General features: G+C 44.1%; 3 protein-coding genes across 13 annotated transcripts in view; all 3 read right to left on the reverse strand.

Annotated features, from left to right (window-relative positions):
- Nucleotides 1-390: 390 nt before the first annotated feature.
- Nucleotides 391-3,460, reverse strand: CENPS (centromere protein S). Of its 2 annotated transcripts, XM_085080169.1 has the most exons (6): nt 3,395-3,460; nt 3,135-3,260; nt 2,930-3,053; nt 2,514-2,547; nt 1,722-1,788; nt 391-985 (listed from the first exon to the last, which is right to left on the reverse strand). In XM_085080169.1, exons 2-6 carry the CDS (start codon nt 3,177-3,179, stop codon nt 830-832), a joined length of 426 nt encoding a protein of 141 aa, XP_084936295.1. In that variant the 5' UTR covers nt 3,180-3,260; nt 3,395-3,460; the 3' UTR covers nt 391-829. The 2 variants fall into 2 exon arrangements, with proteins under 2 accessions (XP_084936295.1, XP_084936293.1); XM_085080167.1 differs by lacking the exon at nt 3,395-3,460 and having other exon boundaries at nt 3,135-3,280.
- A 1,214-nt stretch (nt 3,461-4,674) lies between these two features.
- On the reverse strand, nt 4,675-14,096 carry PGD (phosphogluconate dehydrogenase). Its single transcript, XM_085080268.1, has 13 exons — nt 13,973-14,096; nt 13,622-13,697; nt 13,025-13,204; nt 12,824-12,889; nt 11,702-11,820; nt 10,599-10,668; nt 10,112-10,246; nt 9,503-9,692; nt 7,548-7,678; nt 6,951-7,084; nt 6,529-6,628; nt 5,470-5,592; nt 4,675-4,987 (listed from the first exon to the last, which is right to left on the reverse strand). The coding sequence occupies exons 1-13, from the start codon at nt 13,978-13,980 to the stop codon at nt 4,868-4,870; spliced, it is 1,452 nt and encodes a 483-aa protein (XP_084936394.1). The 5' UTR covers nt 13,981-14,096; the 3' UTR covers nt 4,675-4,867.
- Nucleotides 14,097-15,399: 1,303 nt separating this feature from the next.
- KIF1B (kinesin family member 1B) overlaps nt 15,400-20,534 on the reverse strand; it is a 77,616-nt gene continuing 72,481 nt past the window's right edge. For all 10 annotated transcript variants that reach the window (XM_085080263.1, XM_085080260.1, XM_085080256.1 and 7 more), the window contains one exon: nt 15,400-20,048. In XM_085080263.1, the coding sequence (XP_084936389.1) occupies nt 20,006-20,048 (43 nt within the window). In that variant the 3' untranslated portion in view covers nt 15,400-20,005. The remainder of the gene's footprint in view (nt 20,049-20,534) is intronic.

A 20,534-nucleotide genomic window follows, 5' to 3' on the forward strand; every position in this document is an offset into this window, starting at 1 on the left:
AGCTACCCAGATGAGAATTGACTGAACTTAGGGAGGATGCCTTCAGGCAACTTTTTGGCAGTCTGTTTTGCTTCTTACCACATACACTTGCAGATGGTAACATTATAGGCCACGGCAGGTAAAAAGGCTTTCTGGTGTTTTAAATAGCTACTTAGTACAAGTTCTTTATGTTTCAGTCTTTCTGCAATAGCACAGATGGCTGTGCTACCCCTAGAAATTGGCTTTTTTTGAATGTAATTATCTTAATTCTTTGTGCAATTCTTTTGCCCTGGATAAGGCTCTGGCAGCCCAGCAGAGGGCAGTGAGGATTCCTGGCTGCCCCTGCTCCGAAGTGCTGCCTTAAAATGGGACTTACTGACAGTGACCACTGTACCCCAGCAGAGCCGCAGGTGGGAAACCATGCAAAACACACTTTAATTTTCAAGACAATGAGCAAGATATACGGGTTAGTATGACAAAGTGTTCAAAATGTCTGAGCAAAGTATCAAAACCGGAAGCAAGGAAAAAGTCAAACAGTTACTAGAGAAATAAAGTAGCATAACAGAGAGTATTACATATACTGAGTTATGGTTCAGTAAGAATGGTCTGTTTCAAACTGATTTTTTATAGGATTTTAATTTTAATAACAGATGTCTTTTGTGAGCAATTAAGGCATTTTGGCTGTAAGCTTTACTGAATTCTGACAGACTTTTAATTTTTTGGAATAATAAAAATCTAATCGCATTCACCTCAAAACCTAAAGATTCATTACTGGTGCTAACTTGCAAGATGAATAGGCTAATTCTGGTTTCTCTAAGACAGTAAGAGAAAATGACCTGAAAAAGATAAATCATGCCATGTTGGAATCTTCATTTTCAGTCACAGCTGCTTCTTGTTCCCCAGGAGTTCTCTCTCCCTTAGCTGCACTGGACTTCTTTTTTTTCTTCTCCTTCTGCTCCATGTTATTTGATGCAAGCTCTTCACTCTTCTGTGTGATATATTTTAGCTGGGAACAATAAGGTAATCAGTCCTCTACTGAGGAACTTCATTTATTCACAAGAAATTAGAAAGAAATATTGAAGAGAAATCAACACAGCAAATTCTTATTACAAGAAACATGACAGACTCTAAAAACCATTTACTTTGCTGTCTCAAGCAAGTTCATGTTGTGTATTTTAAATGATACATGGAAGGAAGAAATCTCTTTACATAAAAGTAAAATTGGTATTGGAAGCATTTTTCATGGATCCACATACAGGAATGTCACAACATATTAGTGAGTTTAATCCACTGAACATCATATAGATCAGCACAAGAGAGAACACAATGGTTCTGTGATCCCTGTATTAATGCTGGGAGACTCAGCACCTCGAGGTAGACTCAAGTTATTACTGACCTTAGGCTACAACAAAGGAACACAACATCAGGAAAAAGCGAAGTGATTCACTTGCAGGATTGATGTGTCTGTTTATTGCACATTTGTGGCTGGAATGCCAGCAGCCCTGGTGCAACGAGAGCACTGCTGCTTGAACTGCTATCAGATCTGTGTTATACCTCACCACAGTGAGGAATAGTGGTGTGAAGCAAAATAAGATCAATCACTGGATTATGCCTATCTACCTCAGGAAGAAGGTGAAATTTTTATGCAACAGATTCCTCATCATCTATAGCCTTCATTCAAATGCTTTTAGGAATTAACTGGTTTAAGAATGTTGTGAGACAGAAAATACAGTGAATCTCACCAAAGAATTGCTTCTTCTAGCCAAAAGCTTCACATCTTCTGTATTGACTGTGGTTCGTTTTGCATGCCTGCATAAAACCAAAAAACACCCCTTAACATTTTTGCCAACACTGACCGTAAGGGGCCCTAGAGCATCTTGTTCAGAAACTGATTTCACTGACTAAAGAGGCTTAATAGGGACCCAGCAAACCACGCCTGCCTGTTTTTTCTAGCTACACAAAGATCTGTTTAGCAAGTTTGTATGTGTACTTCAAAATCCCCACAATTCCTTTGTTAAAATTTAGCAAGCAGAACTTCAAGCCCCACTGTTCTGTCCACTCTTGTCAGCAGGTCACTGTGTTAAGGTTTCAGCTACTTAAAAGACTCCCTTACACCTCCTTGGAGCAACCAGGTGTGTGTGTTGGGTGGGTTGTGTGGTTTGTGGGGGTGTTTTTGTTTTGTTTTTTTTGGTTTGTGTTGGTGTGGTTTGGTGTTGGGGTGTGGTTTGGGTGTTTTTTTTTTTTTGTTTGGGTGTGTGCAGGTGAAGCACAGGCAGCCCCAAACCATCCAGTACCACTGTGTATCAATGCATTTGACAATTGTATACAGTTTTTAATCTAAACAATCACTTGTACTACATAAATTAATTTCCAAGATCAGGAAGTACCTACATGGAATTTCTATTTCATAACTTCACAGCCACTATTTTTGCAGCCAACCAAGCCCTTAAAAGTTTGAATTACAAGATGTATCTTAAAGATTATCTTGGAGCCAACACAAAGAAAAGAAAGCCTTTGTAACAATCAGTGCCTACCTTGCAAACATTTCAAGGTCTTTTGCAAAGATTTCTAGAGAAAACACAAAAATGCCATGTATTTTAAAACACTATCTCTGAGAGGGAAGAGATACACAACACACAAGTTACCCAAGTGAGTTATGAGAAGTGACCACAGCTGGTTATTAGGCACCTCTCGTACACATAGCAGGAGGCCACACAATATTCCCTCATACATCTAAATGCTTTTTTAAGGTCTGAAAAGTCAAACCAGTATTTATGGTACTTAAAGAAAATATAATGCAAGAGAATGCCCCAGTGACACCTAGTTCAGTGCTATTATTTTTGAAGTCCTGTGTCTCCAGCAATGGCTCCTGAACAGACATGGAACGCTGCGGTAACCCAGGTGAGTTACCCAGCAGGTAACCCAGCAGCACCACGTAACCCAGCTGTACCGCACTGCCGAAAGGTGATCTCCGAGATGGCCGCGACGCTCTGTTTGCTGAACTGCACCTCCTTGTCCTCCTCCACCTCCTGGCACAGGCACGCCACTGTGTAGTGAACCGCCGCCTTCAGCCTCTGCAGAGAGCAAGGCAGGGGCAGGCAGTGACACACCGGCTCTGCCCCAAACGCCTCCGAGCCCCGTGCGCCGCTCAGTACCTGTGTAAGCAGCTCCCGCTCCTCTCCGCCGGCACCCGCCGCCATCGCTGCCCTCACGGCTTCCCGCCCCTCGCGTTTCCCGCCCAGCGCGCGGGGCGGGCCGAGCCGCCATGTCAGGCCCCGCCCGTGAGGGCACCGCCTGTGAGGGCAGCACCGCCCCGCCCGTGAGGGCAGCGCCTGTGAGGGGAGCACCGCCCCGCCCGTGAGAGCAGCGCCTGTGAGGGGAGCACCGCCCCGCCCGTGAGGGCAGCGCCTGTGAGGGGAGCACCGCCCCGCCCGTGAGGGCAGCACCGCCTGTGAGGGGAGCACCGCCCCGCCAATGAGGGCAGCACCGCCTGTGAGGGGAGCACCGCCCCGCCAATGAGGGCAGCACCGCCTGTGAGGGGAGCACCGCCCCGCCCGTGAGGGCAGCGCCGCCTGTGAGGGGAGCACCGCCCCGCCTGTGAGGGCACCGCCTGTGAGGGCAGCACCGCCCCGCCTGTGAGGGCGGCATCGCCTGTGAGGGCAGCACCGCCCCGCCCGTGAGGGCAGAGCCTGTGAGGGGAGCACCGCCCCGCCCGTGAGGGCACCGCCTGTGAGGGCAGCACCGCCCCGCCCGTGAGGGCGGCGCCTGTGAGGGGAGCACCGCCCCGCCCGTGAGGGCAGAGCCTGTGAGGGGAGCACCGCCCCGCCCGTGAGGGCGGCATCGCCCCGCCCTTCACCTTCGCTGGCACCCGCAACGCTCGTTTATTTCACAGAACTCGCACATCTTACTGCGTGATCTGCAAAAAAGGTACTTTAAATTGAAAGTTAGATTTTACCTTATACAGATATTCAAGTAATAACTAGGTAGCTGTCTTAGCAGAAATATATATGGCCAAAAATTAATATAAAAATCAGTGTGTGCTGCACAGAATTTAACTGAGAAAAAAGAGATTCTGAGAAAAAAAAGAGATTCAGACACCCAGGTGAATGTTTAGAAGTCCTGAAGATGACTGGCAGTGGCCTTGCAGGGAGAGGATGTAGAATAGAGCCAACAGAATAGAGCTGTGGGTATTTTTAACTGCCCCATGGGAAGAAGAGGTAAAGAAGCAGGGTGATTTGGGGGGAACAAGTGCAAGCACACAGCAATGCCAAGTGTTTATGCCAGAGCTTAAAACTGGGAACAACAGCTGGAGGGAGAATGGTGACAGGAATATCAGTTTTATTTCTCCAAGACCCATCCCACCCTTCCACTGAAAGCACACAGAGCTCAGTGTGACAGACTGAGCAGCTGAATGCCCAGGAATTAAATCTCTAAGAGCCAAGCTACTGCCTGTTAGAAATAAACCATGGCAACAAAAGAAAGGCCTTTATCTGCCTGGAACCTTGTGTAGAGTTACTGTGCTGTCTGCCACTCTCCACCTCAGCAACTACTGAACTGCAGTCATCTCTGTCTTGATCTCTATTACTTTATGCACTACAATCCAATAAACATATCATGATTATAAATTCTATTAAATACTGCACAAAAACATTTTACCTAGTCTTGGCCAGCAGCAGTGGAAAGACAACACCTCAATAGATTTATAACTAAATTTATTTAGCTTTCTTACATGATACATATAGAGAGATATACATATATGTACGAAATATACCCACAAGTTATTACAAAAGTGTCCAAACACATGTTGTGCACAGTACTGTAAAAAGTGATATTCTAGGAGAAATATCTGAGATCTACAGTATCTTGGCTCCAAGTGGAGTGATTTCCATTAGACATTGTAAGCTGAAGAGGACACATTTCCTCCATGGCCTGTCCAGTTAGTATGGGTAAATACCCCTGGCTTCGATAATAGCTCATATGTATGTGCACCAAAGTAATCGCGCTGAGCCTGGAATGAGAACACACAGACAAAGCAGACACAAAAGTGTCACTGTCATGTGAATACTAGAACTTGCACCTACTGTTACCTGACAATAGTAGAAGTAAAATTTGACTCCAATATTGTAACACTCAAAATTATTTCCTCATTATTAGCAAAACCACTGCAATGAAAAATTTATTAGTATCAAATAATTAAATTATTATTTCTGCTTGGTACTAATCTAAAAAGCATGCACTTCCATACATCCAAAATTCAAAAATATCATAACCCTTAGTTCACAGATGGAATATGAACACACACTGGGCACTGCTATACCAATATCTGTGGTGTTCTTTATCCAGATATCTCCAAGTATGAATTACTGACATGAATTTCAGGTACGACAGAAATATATTAGGCAATCTATACTGTGAGTGATTAGGACATACTGCCATTGAGGTCTTTAAAGCAGTATTTAATTAACAACATGATGACGTTCCAGGACCTACCTGAATCAGGTTAGCTGGCAGTATCTCATGCCTGTATCCATCATAAAAAGAAAGTGCTGTAGTGAAGCAGGGCATGGGGATTCCAATCTGCACTCCAGTACTGATCACACGGCGCCAGGAGTCCTGGGAGAGAGGTAAAGAGGTGGGAAAAAGGAAACTGATCAGTGCTCGCCCAGAGGTATGTGCAGGCACATCAACTAACTCCAGTACCACCGCGTGTGCTATTTCATGTTCTATGAAATCTAATAACCAAGTCTGAGAAAATGCAGCAGTAGATTCCTGATTTTACATAAACAAGGTTGATCCAAAATAATGGCAAGTAAGACAGAGTTAACAGGATGAGAATAGCTGAGACATGCACTAAGACATAGCCTCAAGCAAGGATGCTGTTCCTTCAGATAAATATGATCAGAACATCTCAAAAGCATGAACTCAGTGTGGAATGGGGGACGTTTTGAGAAAACACTGAGGCACTTCCTGGACTTCTCACCAAGCACAGAACAAAGCTCACCCAGGGGCGTCAGAGGGCAGCACCAATACTTCAGACAGATATGTGGGTAATCCTTAGTTCAACTGTTCATCTGATCTAGTACTTTGCATGGAATATTCAGATTCAGCTACAAGAACTATTAATAACAATATGAGACTTCTTTTTTGGCCAGATAATATGGTTTTAATTCTGTCTGTCAGCTCCATCCAAATCAGGACACTGTTTGCACAGACCCAGGCCTAAAGAATGGGTAGGTCTGGAACACTGTTGTTCTGGGGCTACTGCAAACAATGGTACTGGAACAGAGCTTTATAGTCTGCTCAGCTGAAATCCAACTGCACAGTAGGCACAAGACACAGAGCAGTAATGAGAATATTCACACAGGCCAGGCATATTTTCCTCATATTATGATTCTTCTGAATTGCTGGATTTCTGCTTAAGGCTCTTCTGTAACAGTAAAATGGGAACCTTCAGTTTCCAATCATAGCTTGGCCAGTATCAAAGAGAAGAACCCTAACAGTCCTGGCTGTAAATGATTGTTTTTATGTTCTTCTTTCCTTGGAACTTACCTGACAGTTTTCAACAGCTTTCTTAAAGAAATCATCCAACAGCAAATTCTGAAGCTCAGGGTTTCGATCAAAAGCATCTTTGATTTTTCCCAGGAACACACTAGGCAAAAGTGAACCAAGAATAAATATTGCAGCTTCCAACAAAGGCCAAGAATCCAAAACTTACAGTGCCAAAATGTCTTAGCCAGACTCAGATTCCAAACATTACAAAGACCAAAGAAAATCTGCAGCAGTTAAACCACCAGAATAGTTGGTTCATCTAGTAATCTTTAGTGTTGTCTGCAGCCTCTGAGGATCTTAACAGCAGAGTAACTCCAAGGATTTTTCAAGGAAATCTCTAGGCTTGTCAGCCAAGCACCACATAAACTAAACTGCCTGCTCTTCTCCCCTCAGCAGCCAGGTTACATCCTCATCTCAATTACCTTCTGATGATGCAGCCTCCCCTCCACATCAGTGCAATGCCACCGTAATTCAGTGTCCAGCCAAATTCTTTGGCTGCTTGTCTCAGCAGCATGAAGCCTTGAGCATATGAGATAATCTTGGAAGCATACAGGGCCTAAAAAAACCAAATTCACATTCCAAGAGAAGTCTCACAATGTTGAACAACAAACTTTACAGTCCACATGCTCTGTTCAGCCCACATCTCAACAAGAATGAGTACAGTAGCAACACTGCATTTATTTGGGAACCAAAATATCCTTTCTCATTGGAAAGTTTGGTTTCAACAGAGAGAGATCAATACCCAGGCAAAGGCAGGAGTGTTGAGGGGTAGGCACGCTTCTGTGCATGAACTGTGATCTCTGTACCCCATATAGCTGACCCTGCCCACTGTGGCTTAGAGTTGAATTCCTTATGGAATAGTCTTTGGTTAGGAATGGGTCACGTTATGCTTTGTGGACATGGCTAGACAATGCACAGTGCTGAAAGCAGGAACAAGTTCTCATGTAATATAAACAGAAGAGCTCCTCCCCAGGGTTCACAGCATCCCAAACCTGCTCTAACCCAGCACAAGGACTCACCTTGCGGATGTCCTCCAGGAAGGCCTTCTTGTCCCCACTGAATTGAGTCATTTTGGGCCCATGCAGCAGCTTACTGGCCTGCACTCGCTCATCCTTCAGGGAAGACAGGCACCGAGCAAACACAGCTTCACCTTTGGGAATGGCAGGAAAGAGGAAATCATTAGAAAGCTGGGCATCACTGTTAATAGCTGAGTGTTAATGTCTGTTAATGTCAGTGTCACTGAATAAAGAGCCACGTGCACAAGCAAAATAACAGGTGTACATATAAATTATTCCAACAGCATTCCTAAGGGACAACACTGCCACTCAGTACAACCATTGTGTAAGTAGTGGGATTTCAAATGATAAAGTCATCCACATGAAAATTTATCCTCAGGAACACTTACCAGCTCTCAGTTTTGAGAATTTACTTTAAAATCTTTTCCTATCTATCAGAGACAGAGAGTGTTGCACTGCAATCTAGGGAACAGCAAGGCTGAAGACTTCACTAAGTAATGTATCATGCTTTGAAGATGAAAAGCTGTTGCTTAAATGCCAACTCACATTAACTGGGTGTGCTTTGAAATACACACATGCAAAATAAGGGCAATTAAAATCAAGAATAAATCAGCAGGTTAACTTAGAAGATGAAATAAGATTCACAAATTTGGTAGGCCTCTAGCACTATTATTCAGAAGTCCATAAGAAAGTTTTTAACATCACTAAGCAGGTTACTAAATACCATCTGTCAGGCTGGCTCAGTCAGTTCCTAATCATGCTGTACTTATTTGCAATTGAACACATTACTGTAAAATAAGGGAGAAAAAAGTTTCCTTTTCAGGGTCTGATAGAAGGAAAACAAGTAAATCTTCATACTGTAATTCTGTTCCACCCTTTAAGTGAGTTGTGATATATCAAAAGAAATAAAAACCACACCCCAAAATCAAATCGACAACAACAACAAAAAAAAAGAATGAGTAATGTTTTCACAAGACGCTGGATCCTCCCTACAGCAGGAGGACATGTCATACCTAAATCAGAATGGGCTAATTTCCATTTCTGCAAAAACTTCCTTCTACAGAGGGGAGGAGCAGCGTGGTATGAAAAGGAGGAAAAAGCAGGAGTAGCATGACTCTGCTTTTACAAGCAGAAGTTTGCAAGTCATGCTTATGCAGTAAAACCACACACAGCAACTGCCCTGAGAATGGCCACGTTTGCACAAGGACTGTGGCACACACTTCCCTATCAGCTCATCATTACCTAACAATGCTCCCTGGCACTGCAGTGCACTAATCAGGGAGTGTCTTCTCCACCCTTGATCTTTGCAAGAACCCCAAACAAGAGAATATTAACAGTACAAACAAGAAACATTGTTTCAAGCCCAGAACTAAAAGACTACAGCTGCGGTAGAATATTAGAACCATTTGAAAACTTGTTTTGCTGTTGGAATGCAACTATGTTTCTTTGACAGCTACACAGCAGTTACTTTCTTCTAGCCAGTGAGTGAAATTTTTCTTTTCTTCAAGACTTGACCAGCCAATGCAAAGGAAAAAGAGGTAGAGAAAGCATGGAAATTAAAGCAAATCGGAGAGTAAAGAACCTGTTGACTCATCTAATTTACTGAACAGGAAGCCCACAGTGGACCTGTGGTATTAGGGCACTCTAAATGTGTTGCAGATGTGTTACAGCTCCTCTGCATTACAACACTCTGAGCACAGCACTTAATGTTCTCCTGTCACTGAGTCCCCACAGCACTGCAGAGACACCAGGGACACAGGTGTGACAACAGGAGTGCCAGCATTTAAGGAACAAGGTAAAAACAAGCACAGCAAAAAACTCAGTAACAGCTGTCAGGGCAGAAAGAGCCTCTTCTGCAAGCCAAGCCCTGCTGTGGGCCCACTTCTGAGACTGTCTGTTCCCACGCTCCTTACTGTGATGTGGTACATGCAGGTGGGAAAGATCAAAGAACAAGTTACCTATGAGTGTGACAGGGACACCGTATTCCAGGGCAGAAATGGCTGTCCACTTCCCTGTGCCTTTTTGTCCTGCACTGTCCCTGATCTTTGGGAGAAGGTATTTGCCATCGCTGTCTTTGAATTTGAGAATATTGGCTGTGATTTCAATCAGGAAAGAGTCCAACTCTGTCTTATTCCACTCCTGAAATATCTGAAAAAGGAGAAAAAGGATATACATATACATACAGACCCCAATTTGCTCTGTCTCTACTGTATCTTTTAATTGCTTTATGTATATATTTTGCCTGCTTGATTATAATGCTCAATGTTTCACTAGCTCTTGTCAGGCAAGGCAGTTCTCATCTCTACACATGAAGGTGCTTCCTGGGGAGAAATCAACTGTAGCATGGGAGGAGTTTTAGACAGCTTCTATAAACATTCAGCTGTCCATGCTTGCTCCTCCCTACCTCATGTGAAACTCAGGAATATTGTGCCCTGCCCTCGCAGGAGGCATGCCCGAAAAATTCACTTCATGTACATGTAGCAGCTTTACCCAAGCTTGGCACCTCAGCAGTGGCAGACAGACACCATGGCACAAAAACAGGAGAGACATTAAAAACTGCAAATCACCTTTGCCATCTCATCGTGCTCCATGCCCACCACATCTTTCATCAGGTGATAGGCCTCGCAGATCAGCTGCATGTCTCCATACTCAATCCCATTGTGCACCATCTTCACGAAATGTCCAGCACCTTCCTCTCCCACCTGTCAGGAAACATCCAAAAATCTCATCAGCAACAGCATCGTCACCACTTCCAGTGTTTAACATCTGCCCATGGCTTCCTTCTGCTACAAGGCATAAAGCAAAGACTGCTAATTGCAACCAGGGGGTCACAGGTCCATTTAGCTCCCCCAGCACCTGGCCCAGACATAAAACTGTCTTTCCATTGCATGTTGTGAGTTACCAGAGATAGCAGACTGGAAATGAACAGAGCCACAAAATCAACCACTGATGGTGCTGGGTTTATTAAGGACAAACATCCATAAGTTTCAGCAACCAAACTGCCTAAGCAGGGATCTAACCCCAAGTTAGGGTCAGTATCAAACGAATATTTACCCAGTCACAACAAGGTTCCCCAGATCCCACTTTAGCAGCAATTTTTTGAAATATGGTCTTGATGTGGGGCCTGTGGGGAGAAAGAATACACCTCAGCAGACAGGCAGGGGATACAAACACCACAAGAAAAAATAAATAAAATCTACGGGTATGATGCCTCCTGCTGCAACCTTCCAAAAGGCAGCCTAGGGTGAGGGCAGCTGGCAGGTTGATAACCCACCCACACAGCAATGTCAAGTATGTTTTTCCCAAGTAGACACTGTTTTTAAGACATTGGGACAATCAAGTCATGCTTTCAACACTCTACAGACAAGCTTAATGCACTTAAAGGAGATCAAATATCCTCTCCATTTGAACATAGAAGCTGTCCTTACTTTGCTATTCAAGGCAAAAGACGATCAGGCAGCAACTTACTGTTGTTGATGGCTTTGTGCCATCAAATTTGAATAGGCTGATACAGGTATGAAACACTAATGCAAATGGACAGGGACTCAAGAGATACTAAAGCTCAGGTAAAGCCTGGACACGCCTTTTCTTTTCACATTTACACAGAGAATGAGCAACCAGGGATAAAGTCTAATATAAGCAGTGATGTGCAGTCCTTCACTGAGACATGAGTACAAAACAGCACAGCAGCATGCAGAAACTTGCAAATAAATTGATGCATTCAATAGTCAGTACAAACATGTACTGAAGCTCCTTTTATAAGGTGTCACTACAGGGCCATTTGCTGGTGCCTGATTCATGGTTAGCAGCTTCCCAAGTGTGTACGGCCTCAAAAGAAAAAAAAAAAATAGTACTTTTTAAAAATTTAAGCAAAATTCCTTTCTCCCCAGGCACACATTCTCCCTTCAGATGTCTGTAGGTCCTACTTTTGCCTGTGGATTCCTGGAAGAAAAGCCTACCTTTGTTCTGCCTTACATGACGGCTCAGCACTGCCCCATGACCTCAGCCAGGCTGAGAAATCTGGAGCCTTGAGGAAGTTGAGATGGCAACATATCTTGTTCTCTCCACACCCACACCCTCTTCCTTCCCTCTCTTGGCTCACAATGTGAACTGTTGCAAACTATCCTGAACAAGAAAATATAGTATCTCATGCTTACCAGGCTTCTTTGGCTCCTCCTGGCATGAGTGAAGGTCCATATCTGGCACCTTCCTCCCCACCACTAACACCACTTCCCACAAATAAGATGCCTTTTGCCCGTAGTTCTTTACAACGTCTCTGGAACAAAGAGCAGAGCAGCACTATGTAATTTTGTTTAATGCCAGAGTCTTATAAACGAAGGTTATCAATTCAGACCTAAAATAGGTTTTCACTTCTGCTTTGGACATGCTAGAAGCCAACCTTAGAGAAAGCTTGTACATACACCAAAGTGAATATTAGGAAACTTCCTGTTGCTTTGATGTGGATGCTTGCAAAAGGGACATGGTGAGAAAAGAAGTCCTTATAAGCACCAGATATAAATGAGCAGCACTGACTCCAGAAAAGGCTTGGAATTAAGCCTCAGGTGACACAAGCTCTGTGCAAAGATGTGGGGGAGGCAGATTAGGCCCAAGGTGGAGTTGCTGAATTCATTGCAGTGAAGGTGTAAGCATGAAAAACTCTTAGGACAAATAATTGCCTCTGAGTGGGAGAGAAGCACAGGCTGAGATCCCTAAGGACAGCTGCAAGCTCCCCAAGGATGAACCCTCACTGAATTTTTCACTCTGGGATGGGCCAACTCAACTCATCCAAGATCAGGATGTTGAAGCATAAAGACAAATATGAGCACCTCTTCTAAGATTTAGAAGTACCAATTTGAATGCAATATTTTCATATGAGCATCCCAGATAGGCTAACTCAGCTTCTGTAACTTCTATAGTTACAGCCTGTTCACAAGCAGATAATTACTCTGCTGTCTCCATTACCAAGACAGCCAAACCAGCAGTTCTGTCTTACTGGATTTTCCTGTAATCACGAAAGATTGAGAAATAACAATGAATCTATAAATATCCTTAGAGTTACAAATCTCCCTGAAAACTCCCGAAGATTGTAAAAAGAAATTTTCTAAAGGCCTTCATTCTTTAAAACATGTAAAAAAAAATTCTCTGATGATCTGGGCAGCTTCTACAAAAACATTCTTTTAGGGCAGTCCCTAATTGCTTTTTAACAGGCTGCATAATGATTAGAAGTTGAAGAGTTGTGTGTATTTTATTCATTCACTTTAGGTAAGAAACAGGCTTACCGTGGTATCTCTATACTCAGAATTCCCACCATCAATTATGATGTCTCCAGCCTCCAACAATGGCACCTGTCAAAAATAAATCAGCATTTCAGTTTTCTCCATGCATTCAAAACCTCACTAATGTTGAACAATTGAGAACTTCCAGAGGAAACTACTCCGAAAGAAGCAGGAAGTCACAAGTAAAATGAATGTTTGCCTCACCAGTTTATTGATGAAGTCATCCACTGCACTCCCAGCCTTCACCAGCAAGATAATGCGACGGGGCTTCTTCAGCTTGGAAACCATCTCCTCCAGGCTGTGAGCACCTATCACTTTGGTTCCCCTGGCCTCGTTAGCCAGGAATTCATCCACTTTGGAGACTGTCCTGTTAAAAGCACAAACCTGGGGAAGCAAGAAAACATGTTAATAAAAGCTGCCAATGGAACAGTTACTTTAGCACATACTAGATTACACAAGCAAGGTTAACATCCTGTGCCCTCCCACGTCCACCTTCCTGACAGGCACAGGGCAGGCATGAACCTGAGCATGTCTTTGCAAGTGCCTTGGGAACCTGTGGTTAATGGCCAAGGCCAAGGCAAACTTCAGGGAAAAGTCATGCATAACTAACATATCAGGTGCCAGCTGCATGCACCTCTGCTCTCTGGAAACAGGACAAAGGCCAGCACAGGGTATAACCAGAAGGAGGAAATAACACCCATTAGATCATCCCAAGAGAAGGGGAAAAGCACCCAAAATGCTCAGCTCCAATGCCAAGTGTTACTGAGTCAGCCCTTCTAAACAATACTTTTCCTCACTTACCACGAAGCCATGGTCATTCATGTTCAAAATCAGATTCTGACCCATCACAGCAAGTCCAATCAAAGCAATGTCAGCTCTGGAATGTGAACAAAAATGCCAGGTAAGTCACTAGCAGTAATCCAGCAGTAATACCCATATCTCTACCAGGCTGTTCTGACAAAGCCAGCTGCCAGGGCAGCTCTCTCAGGCCCGAGGTTGTGCGGAGTGACCGGGCAGAGCCCCCTCAGCAAACAGCGCATCAGGGCCCTCGCAGCGCTGCAGCGCTGCCCCAGCCCAGCGCGGCCATGCCGAGGCCTCGCTCCTGCTCCTGCTCCTGCTCCCGCCCCGCTCGCGGTCCCGCCCCGCTCTCACTCGGCCATGGCGGTGCCTCTCGGATCTCTCGGATCTCCCGCAGCTCTGCGATCTCTCGGCGCTCTCCCGGCTCAGCCTGCGGCGCGCGCTGCTTCCCCACACCAGCCGCGGGCGGGGCGGGGCGGTGCGGTGCAGAGGGCGCCCATTGGCTCTTCGGTACAGCCACGCCCCCCGCCCATGGGCTGATGTCCCGCAGGCCGCACCCCCTTAAAGGGGCAGCGTCGCGGGCTGTGCTCGGCCCCGGGCGGGGCTCCGCGCTGTGCCCGCCGGGTTCTGCCGCTCCCCCGCCGCCTGCGAGGCCTCAGGCGCCTCGAGCGCCGCGCCTACCGGCCAAGGAGCCACGCAGCTGCCTCGTGCCGTCGGTTGTCCCTCTGTTCCCAGCGATAAGCACCCCTGGGATCGCTGGGAATTGCGCAGTTATTCTTTTCTAGTTATTAACTGGCTTCAATTCTGCTGCTGAACATCGTCCGAGGTGGCAGTCAGCCCCTCCGGTATCACCGCTGCCCGTTTGCCTTTACGTGTCCTAGACTTTAGGCACAGGAAAACTTGCCCCTCTGTCAGCACTGAGGTGACAGTAATTTCAGGAGGACAAAGCCACTTCTGTACCTTTGCTCCATGACAGCTGATGTATCGTCAACACAAACCTACCTCTTGAGAATGTAGTTTCTATTAAATTCTATATAAACCATTTTCTAAAGGAGATGACTGGCAGCAATATGGCCCATCAAGTTTGTGGTTCACCTTAATTTTGGGCATTAGAAGTGAATGAATCAGAAAGCAGTGAAACAGAGTGCCTTTCATGAGGTATTAATGAACCTGTCAAAAGAGCCACCAGAAGAAGTTCACACGTTACTCAAGTGTGTAATTGGAAAAACACAGGGCATCAGCCCCAGCAGCAAAGACAACAGCTTTTCAGACAAAGAACAGGTAAGGCCAGCAGCCTGAGAAAGGTATTTTGTCACCATGCAGCTGGTTTAAAGTTCCTAGAAGTTAAAGGCTTTGGGAATGACTTAAAAGCTAGAGAACTTGGCACCTTCCGACCAAGACAGGACCGACTCCCTGACACATCTTTGTTCCCAGAGCTCTGACTTTGTTGCTGTGCTTTGATGGTTTGATTTCACCCATTTCCTCTCATTTCCAACTGTCACCCCCAGAAAAGCAAGTTCAGTATTGGCAGCACTATGAGGAGTCTAATTTACCTTTCAAGCAAAATAATCATCCAAAACCATCCAAAAAGTATTTAGAAATGCTGCATAACATACAAGAGGGGAAAGGATGAGGAAGGATAAGAAGGGCTTCCCTTCTTTCTCAAAAATAGTTGAGATAAATTTATTTCTATGAAAGCATCAGCTTGTTCGGGACAGGTTTTTTAAAAAAGTAATCAACATAAGATTCAAGTAATTAAATGACAAAGAAAGGAGTACACATTCTATCTGCTAATGCACTGGTTGTACCTTTATTGTTTCACCTCGTTCACTAACAATTCAGTGGTGCAAGGTTACCATACACAGTTAGATATCTGCATTGCACACCTAAGGCTATACAGCAAATGGATCAGAATTAGTACAAATACATGAACTATATTTACATTTTGTATACTCAAGCTCCAAATATCGGATATATTTACAAAATAAAATAAGAAAATGAAAACCTGAAATTAATGTACAGTGTTGCTGATACACTCCTTCGCTGGGATGAAATCAGTTTGCAAAGAGATTTGTTCAAGAAGGCCACTTATACAGCATATACCTTGTATACCTTGTGTACGGAGAGATTAACAGGGACATGGGGACTGCAATTCCAAGGGATGTATTTCAGTGAACAGCAAGTCTAATGTCCAGATTCGGGAGCCATTACCAACTGCACGTGAATTATGAACAAGCAGAGTGGAAAATTAGGACCTGATCCTGAAAAGTGCTGATCATTCAAGAATCCCTCTGCTTCCAGTCCCTGGTTTCCAGGCAAGCAAGAGGTAATTCAGCACTGCTCAGGGGCAGCCTATTCACTTGGCAACATTAAGAATTGAAGACTTAGGAGCTCCACACCAGTTTTCTGAATACACAGCCAATCCCAGCAATTTAAATCCTGTTCCAAATAACATTGGACACAACCATCTGGTTAGTGTTGGACTAGTTTTGATTTCAAATACACAGAATGCATAAATGGCCTTCTGAACAAAAAAGTCAGTCCTGTTCTTGAACAGCTGTTTTTGAACAGATGTTTTTAAACAAGGAAGCACAAAGTTAATACATCCTGCTACGGACAGTACAGCCAGACCACAGACTGGGTTAGTAACTACAACGGAGAGATGCAGCGCACATGTCAGACCCATTTGTAGGTACATTTAGCAAACCCTTCCTGAGCAGCAGCAGGATCTTTCCTCCTCCCAGCAGCAGGTCAACAGCTGCATCTTCAGCAAAAACACCCACCACAGCATGAACTACCGCAAGCTCAAGTGTGCAGGAGTACCAGGCATGTGCACAGGCAGTTATTAGTTGGCTATAGAGTACCAGTGGGTGTTAGGCTGAAGCTAATCCTCTTTCTTATCTAATGTGCAATTAATTACAGATGTATAAATATACAATACATTACATAAAATTAAATCCCTGTAAATTAGATAACAAGCAGCAAAAAGTAAAGTCTTTGCTTTGAAATACCTTGCTAATCAGTAATAAGGACTATTAGACGTTGACCAAAAAAACCTCTTTCTCAGCAGTCTGGAAATAGTACTCTCTGGAAACAGTGCTCCCTTCTCTTCTGTATTCCCAGAACAGAGGAATCTTCTTTAAAAAGGTACTTAAAGTGCATTTCTAAAATACAGTGTAGGAGGTTTAGCTTGATTTTAAAATACCCAGGAAGCTCCAACATAATTTTCAACAGACAAAAAAGAAAGTTTTCTTCTTCCTTTTGGCAAGGAACATACAAACCCCAATACAGCAGGTTTGACACTCGTTCTTCCCAAGGAATGCCCAGCAAGCTCCCTCCTGGTGTGTGTTCTCACGGGCTGGCAGGCCCAGGGCAGGATGCCTCGTCTCCAGACGCTGAGTCCCAAGAGCTGTCTGACTCTGGGACTCCACACACACAGCAGCAGGTAGCCAAGACTGAGCTTTGGAGTGTCAGGACAAGCCAGCTTTGCATATTTTTCTTTCCTCATTCTCTTTCCAAGAAGAAATTTCGAACATGTTGGGCTAAGCTTTGAAGTGAATGGAAATTACCTTTCTTATTATTTTGTTTGTTTTGTTATCTTTTTAAAGAAAACTTGGATTGGTTTCAGTCCAGTTTTAAGTACGGAAACCTAAATGTCTCAAAGCAAGCTTCAGTAATTGGAGAAAAACTTTGTCTGCCTTTATGACAGACCTGAAAAGAGTAATGCCCATGTGAACATAACAAGGACCTAGTTTGTCACAGATTATGCAGCTTTTAAGAGATGCTGATGCTTAAAACCAGGCTTTTGCTCTTCTGATGATCTGTTATCCACACAGACCTCAAGTCACCAAAAGCTGCTTGGAGTTTTTTAGATAGAAGAGTAACATTTATGCAACACAACTGTAACACTTCAAGCACTATATAAGACAAGCATCTGTCTCTTCCTGCTTTTAAAGGAAGATCCCTTAATCATGATTCTGTGCAATGCCTATATCCACTTGGTTCATTCTCTGGCTTATCCAAAGCAAAGACTTAGCAAACTAGTTTTCTTCTAGTTAAAAAAAGAAACTGATAAAAGTTAAAATGTTCTCAATGTGTTACAAACTACCACCACCTCAATCACTCTGCCTCCTCAAACGAGTTCCACTTTCATTATACACACTGGTGATGGCAGCAATAACTTAATGCTTAGAATTAACCTAATTCTTGAGATCAGCTTAGCTGCAGTGTGAGGAGCCCTCCAGCAGGAAAAGCAATTTCATCCACACACTGGAAGTGCTTTATCATCATTGCATAACAAAGGAATATCATCACTGTATTAAGAGTCACACATAGTTGAACATGACAAAAACAGAAGGAAAAAAAAACCAAAACCAAACATTCCTATCAAGTTCCTGGGTCCCCAGGATGCTCCTTTACTCAGGCTTCCAGTTCTGAAATAAATCTGAGGACCACAGAGACAGCATGAGCGTATGATTTACCTTGAGATACGTAAAGATATGTCCTAGCAAGTGTCAAACTCCATCTCCCTGCTCCTTTGCCATCCATGCTGTTAGGAGGTCTCATTATGCATTGCACTTTACTGAACAATGAAAACCCCACAGAGCAGAAACTTGCTCAATGCGTTCCAGTCCCACATACACTTGGCCACAGAACTCCCAAAGCACAAGCGGCTGATGCATGACCTGAATCCAAATGACCTTCTTGAGCTGGACTAATGTGCTTACTGCAAGAGTGTAGCAAACCCTTTTACCTCTCCCTGGAGAGGCTGCACCCTCCAGATGAAATCTCTTTACATTCCTCAGGATCACAGCCAGTCCTATCAGTGCCAAGGTACAGCAAGAAAGGGTAACACAGCAGGAGCACGGTAAAAGACATACACACCTCCCCAGCCTCCCTGAACACCTGACTGAGAGACTGGCGTTCACTTCTCCGAAAGGAAATTTATTCTGCTTTTCTTTTCTTGAGGCAAGGACCAAAGCTTTGGCCACAAGGAGAACTTACACTGTAGGTCAAGAACTGACACCACCCAGCTGATGTCCAAAAAGCTGGTTATGATATTCCACTGGCAAGGACCAGGATCCACTTGCTCTATCCCCCAGGAAGGATTAACTCTGAATACAGTGGGGTTTAGCTGATGAAAACTGTAGTAGGGAAATCAGGAGACACTCAAGAGTTATTCCCAAACAAATTGAAAGTGTCCTGCGGCTCCCTGGAGAACACTGCAAGTGCTGGGCCTAGGCAGTGTTTCACAGACCTTGAATGCTCCCAAGGACACGTGTGGTGACATGGGAGCATTACAGGCAGGGGATGCACAAACAGCCCTTCAGAACAATGCTGCAGAGCTGCCTCCCCTGACACAGCCATGGGAGTCCTAAACCTCTTCCCAGAGAGGTGAGAACTCTTCCTGCACAACTCAGAAGTCAGGACTAAAAGCAGGAAGAGGAGATCTGCCCTCCATGGTGATCCAGAGACCAACTGCACTTTCATTTCCATTTAACACTCTCCATCTGTCAAATACAAGGCTGAGCATCTGAAATTTTGGGGATTTTATCTAATATTTCTGTCATGTGCTCTATTTCCCCTCATATCAGCACAGTCTGCTCAGATTAGTTCAGAGGCTGAGGAGTGCGTGTTGATGGAAACTCTTCTGGTAAAGAGTTAAAGCCAAGCACTGTTCACCTGCAACCCCACAGCAAGAGTTTAAAGGCAGATTGTTCTAGCCAGCCTCCCCAGGTTTGCTCCCTATCTTTTTACAGCTCGTGCCTGTTGGACCCTGGAAACTCAAAAATTGTACAAAGTCCAAAATCCAGTCTGCCCAGATAGGTTTGTCCAATATCGGCTTTCAATAGAGCTTAACTTGGAGGCTGGATCCAGAAAGCCTGAGGAGCTATTGCAGTTCCTGGCTGGGTAATGTCTCCATTGAAGAATTTATCTTTCCCTGGCATTGGAACTTTGCCCTGAGGGAACCAATGACCACTGCCAAGTCACAAATTGAATGAAAACCCTGCAGCAGTCTAGACAGACAACAATAGACAATGGGACAGACAAATAAAGGTCAGTTGAAGTGGGAAAACAACTGTTATAAGAAAAAATAATTTTTTTTTCTTTTTAGAGTCGTGCATAATCACTTGATTTTTTTGATTTTTTTTTTCTTTCTCTTTTTGTTTGGCCACATGCTACTAGTACAATTCTGGTACAGGTGAAAAGAAACAAGATAGGGTTAGAATATCTAGAAAATGTGCTGAAGGAGTGGGGAAGGTGGGGGATGTTAAACCACAGGATTACATACAAGAGAAACCGTCAAGAATCACAAAGAGAAAATGAGAGGTAACACTATCTATCAGAAGGTGAGTTGGGGAGAACAGATGAGAACATTACATGGACTCAGTACTTCATCTGGCCCGTGCGTCTTCGAGCCAGTTTTGACCTGTACAAAAAGAGAAGTGAAAAAGTAGTTAGTGAATTCTGAAAGTTTATTTTTCTGCCCGCCCCACAGTTTGTCCACCTTTTTTTTTTTTAATCCTTTGGTATGGTCCTAGTTTATGCCATATGTTAAGAAAGTAAAATGTACCCAGGGTTGTAATGAGAAAGAATTCTCACTTCTCTCTTCTGCTTTTGCAAAATGGCAATACAAGGAAACTATTTTGTGGCCTCCAAATATAGCATCCCACACATGCTCAAACTGGACATGGCTGTTCAGAGTATCAGAAGCCAAAACAACGGCTCCTTGCAGTTCCTGAAATACAGCGCTGGTTTGTTTTCTGATTGTTTTGGGGTTTTTTTGCCTACCCTCCTCCCTCCTCCAATGCCCACATCTTGTCAAATTCCTCAGAACAAAATTAAGATCTGTGACCAACCAACCATCTGCCTCCTGCTTTGACCATCTCAATTTGCAGCCCAGCAGTTGCCTCTT

This window comes from Lichenostomus cassidix, chromosome 21 (genome assembly GCF_008360975.1).
Source record: "Lichenostomus cassidix isolate B80296 chromosome 21, HeHo_3.0, whole genome shotgun sequence".
Taxonomy (NCBI): Eukaryota; Metazoa; Chordata; class Aves; order Passeriformes; family Meliphagidae; genus Lichenostomus; species Lichenostomus cassidix.

Excerpts from the sequence above, each read along its gene's own strand:
- CENPS (XM_085080169.1), bottom strand. The coding sequence starts at position 3,179 with ATGGCGGCGGGTGCCGGCGGAGAGGAGCGGGAGCTGCTTACACAG. Across the intron at positions 3,054-3,134 it reads AGCGGGAGCTGCTTACACAG|AGGCTGAAGGCGGCGGTTCA; the intron begins GTACTGAGCGGC and ends TGCTCTCTGCAG. Across the intron at positions 986-1,721 it reads CTAGAAGAAGCAATTCTTTG|CTAAAATATATCACACAGAA; the intron begins GTGAGATTCACT and ends TATTGTTCCCAG.
- PGD (XM_085080268.1), bottom strand. Across the intron at positions 11,821-12,823 it reads CTGAGTATAGAGATACCACG|AGACGTTGTAAAGAACTACG; the intron begins GTAAGCCTGTTT and ends TCTTTGTTCCAG. Across the intron at positions 5,593-6,528 it reads AAGCTGTTGAAAACTGTCAG|GACTCCTGGCGCCGTGTGAT; the intron begins GTAAGTTCCAAG and ends CCTCTCTCCCAG.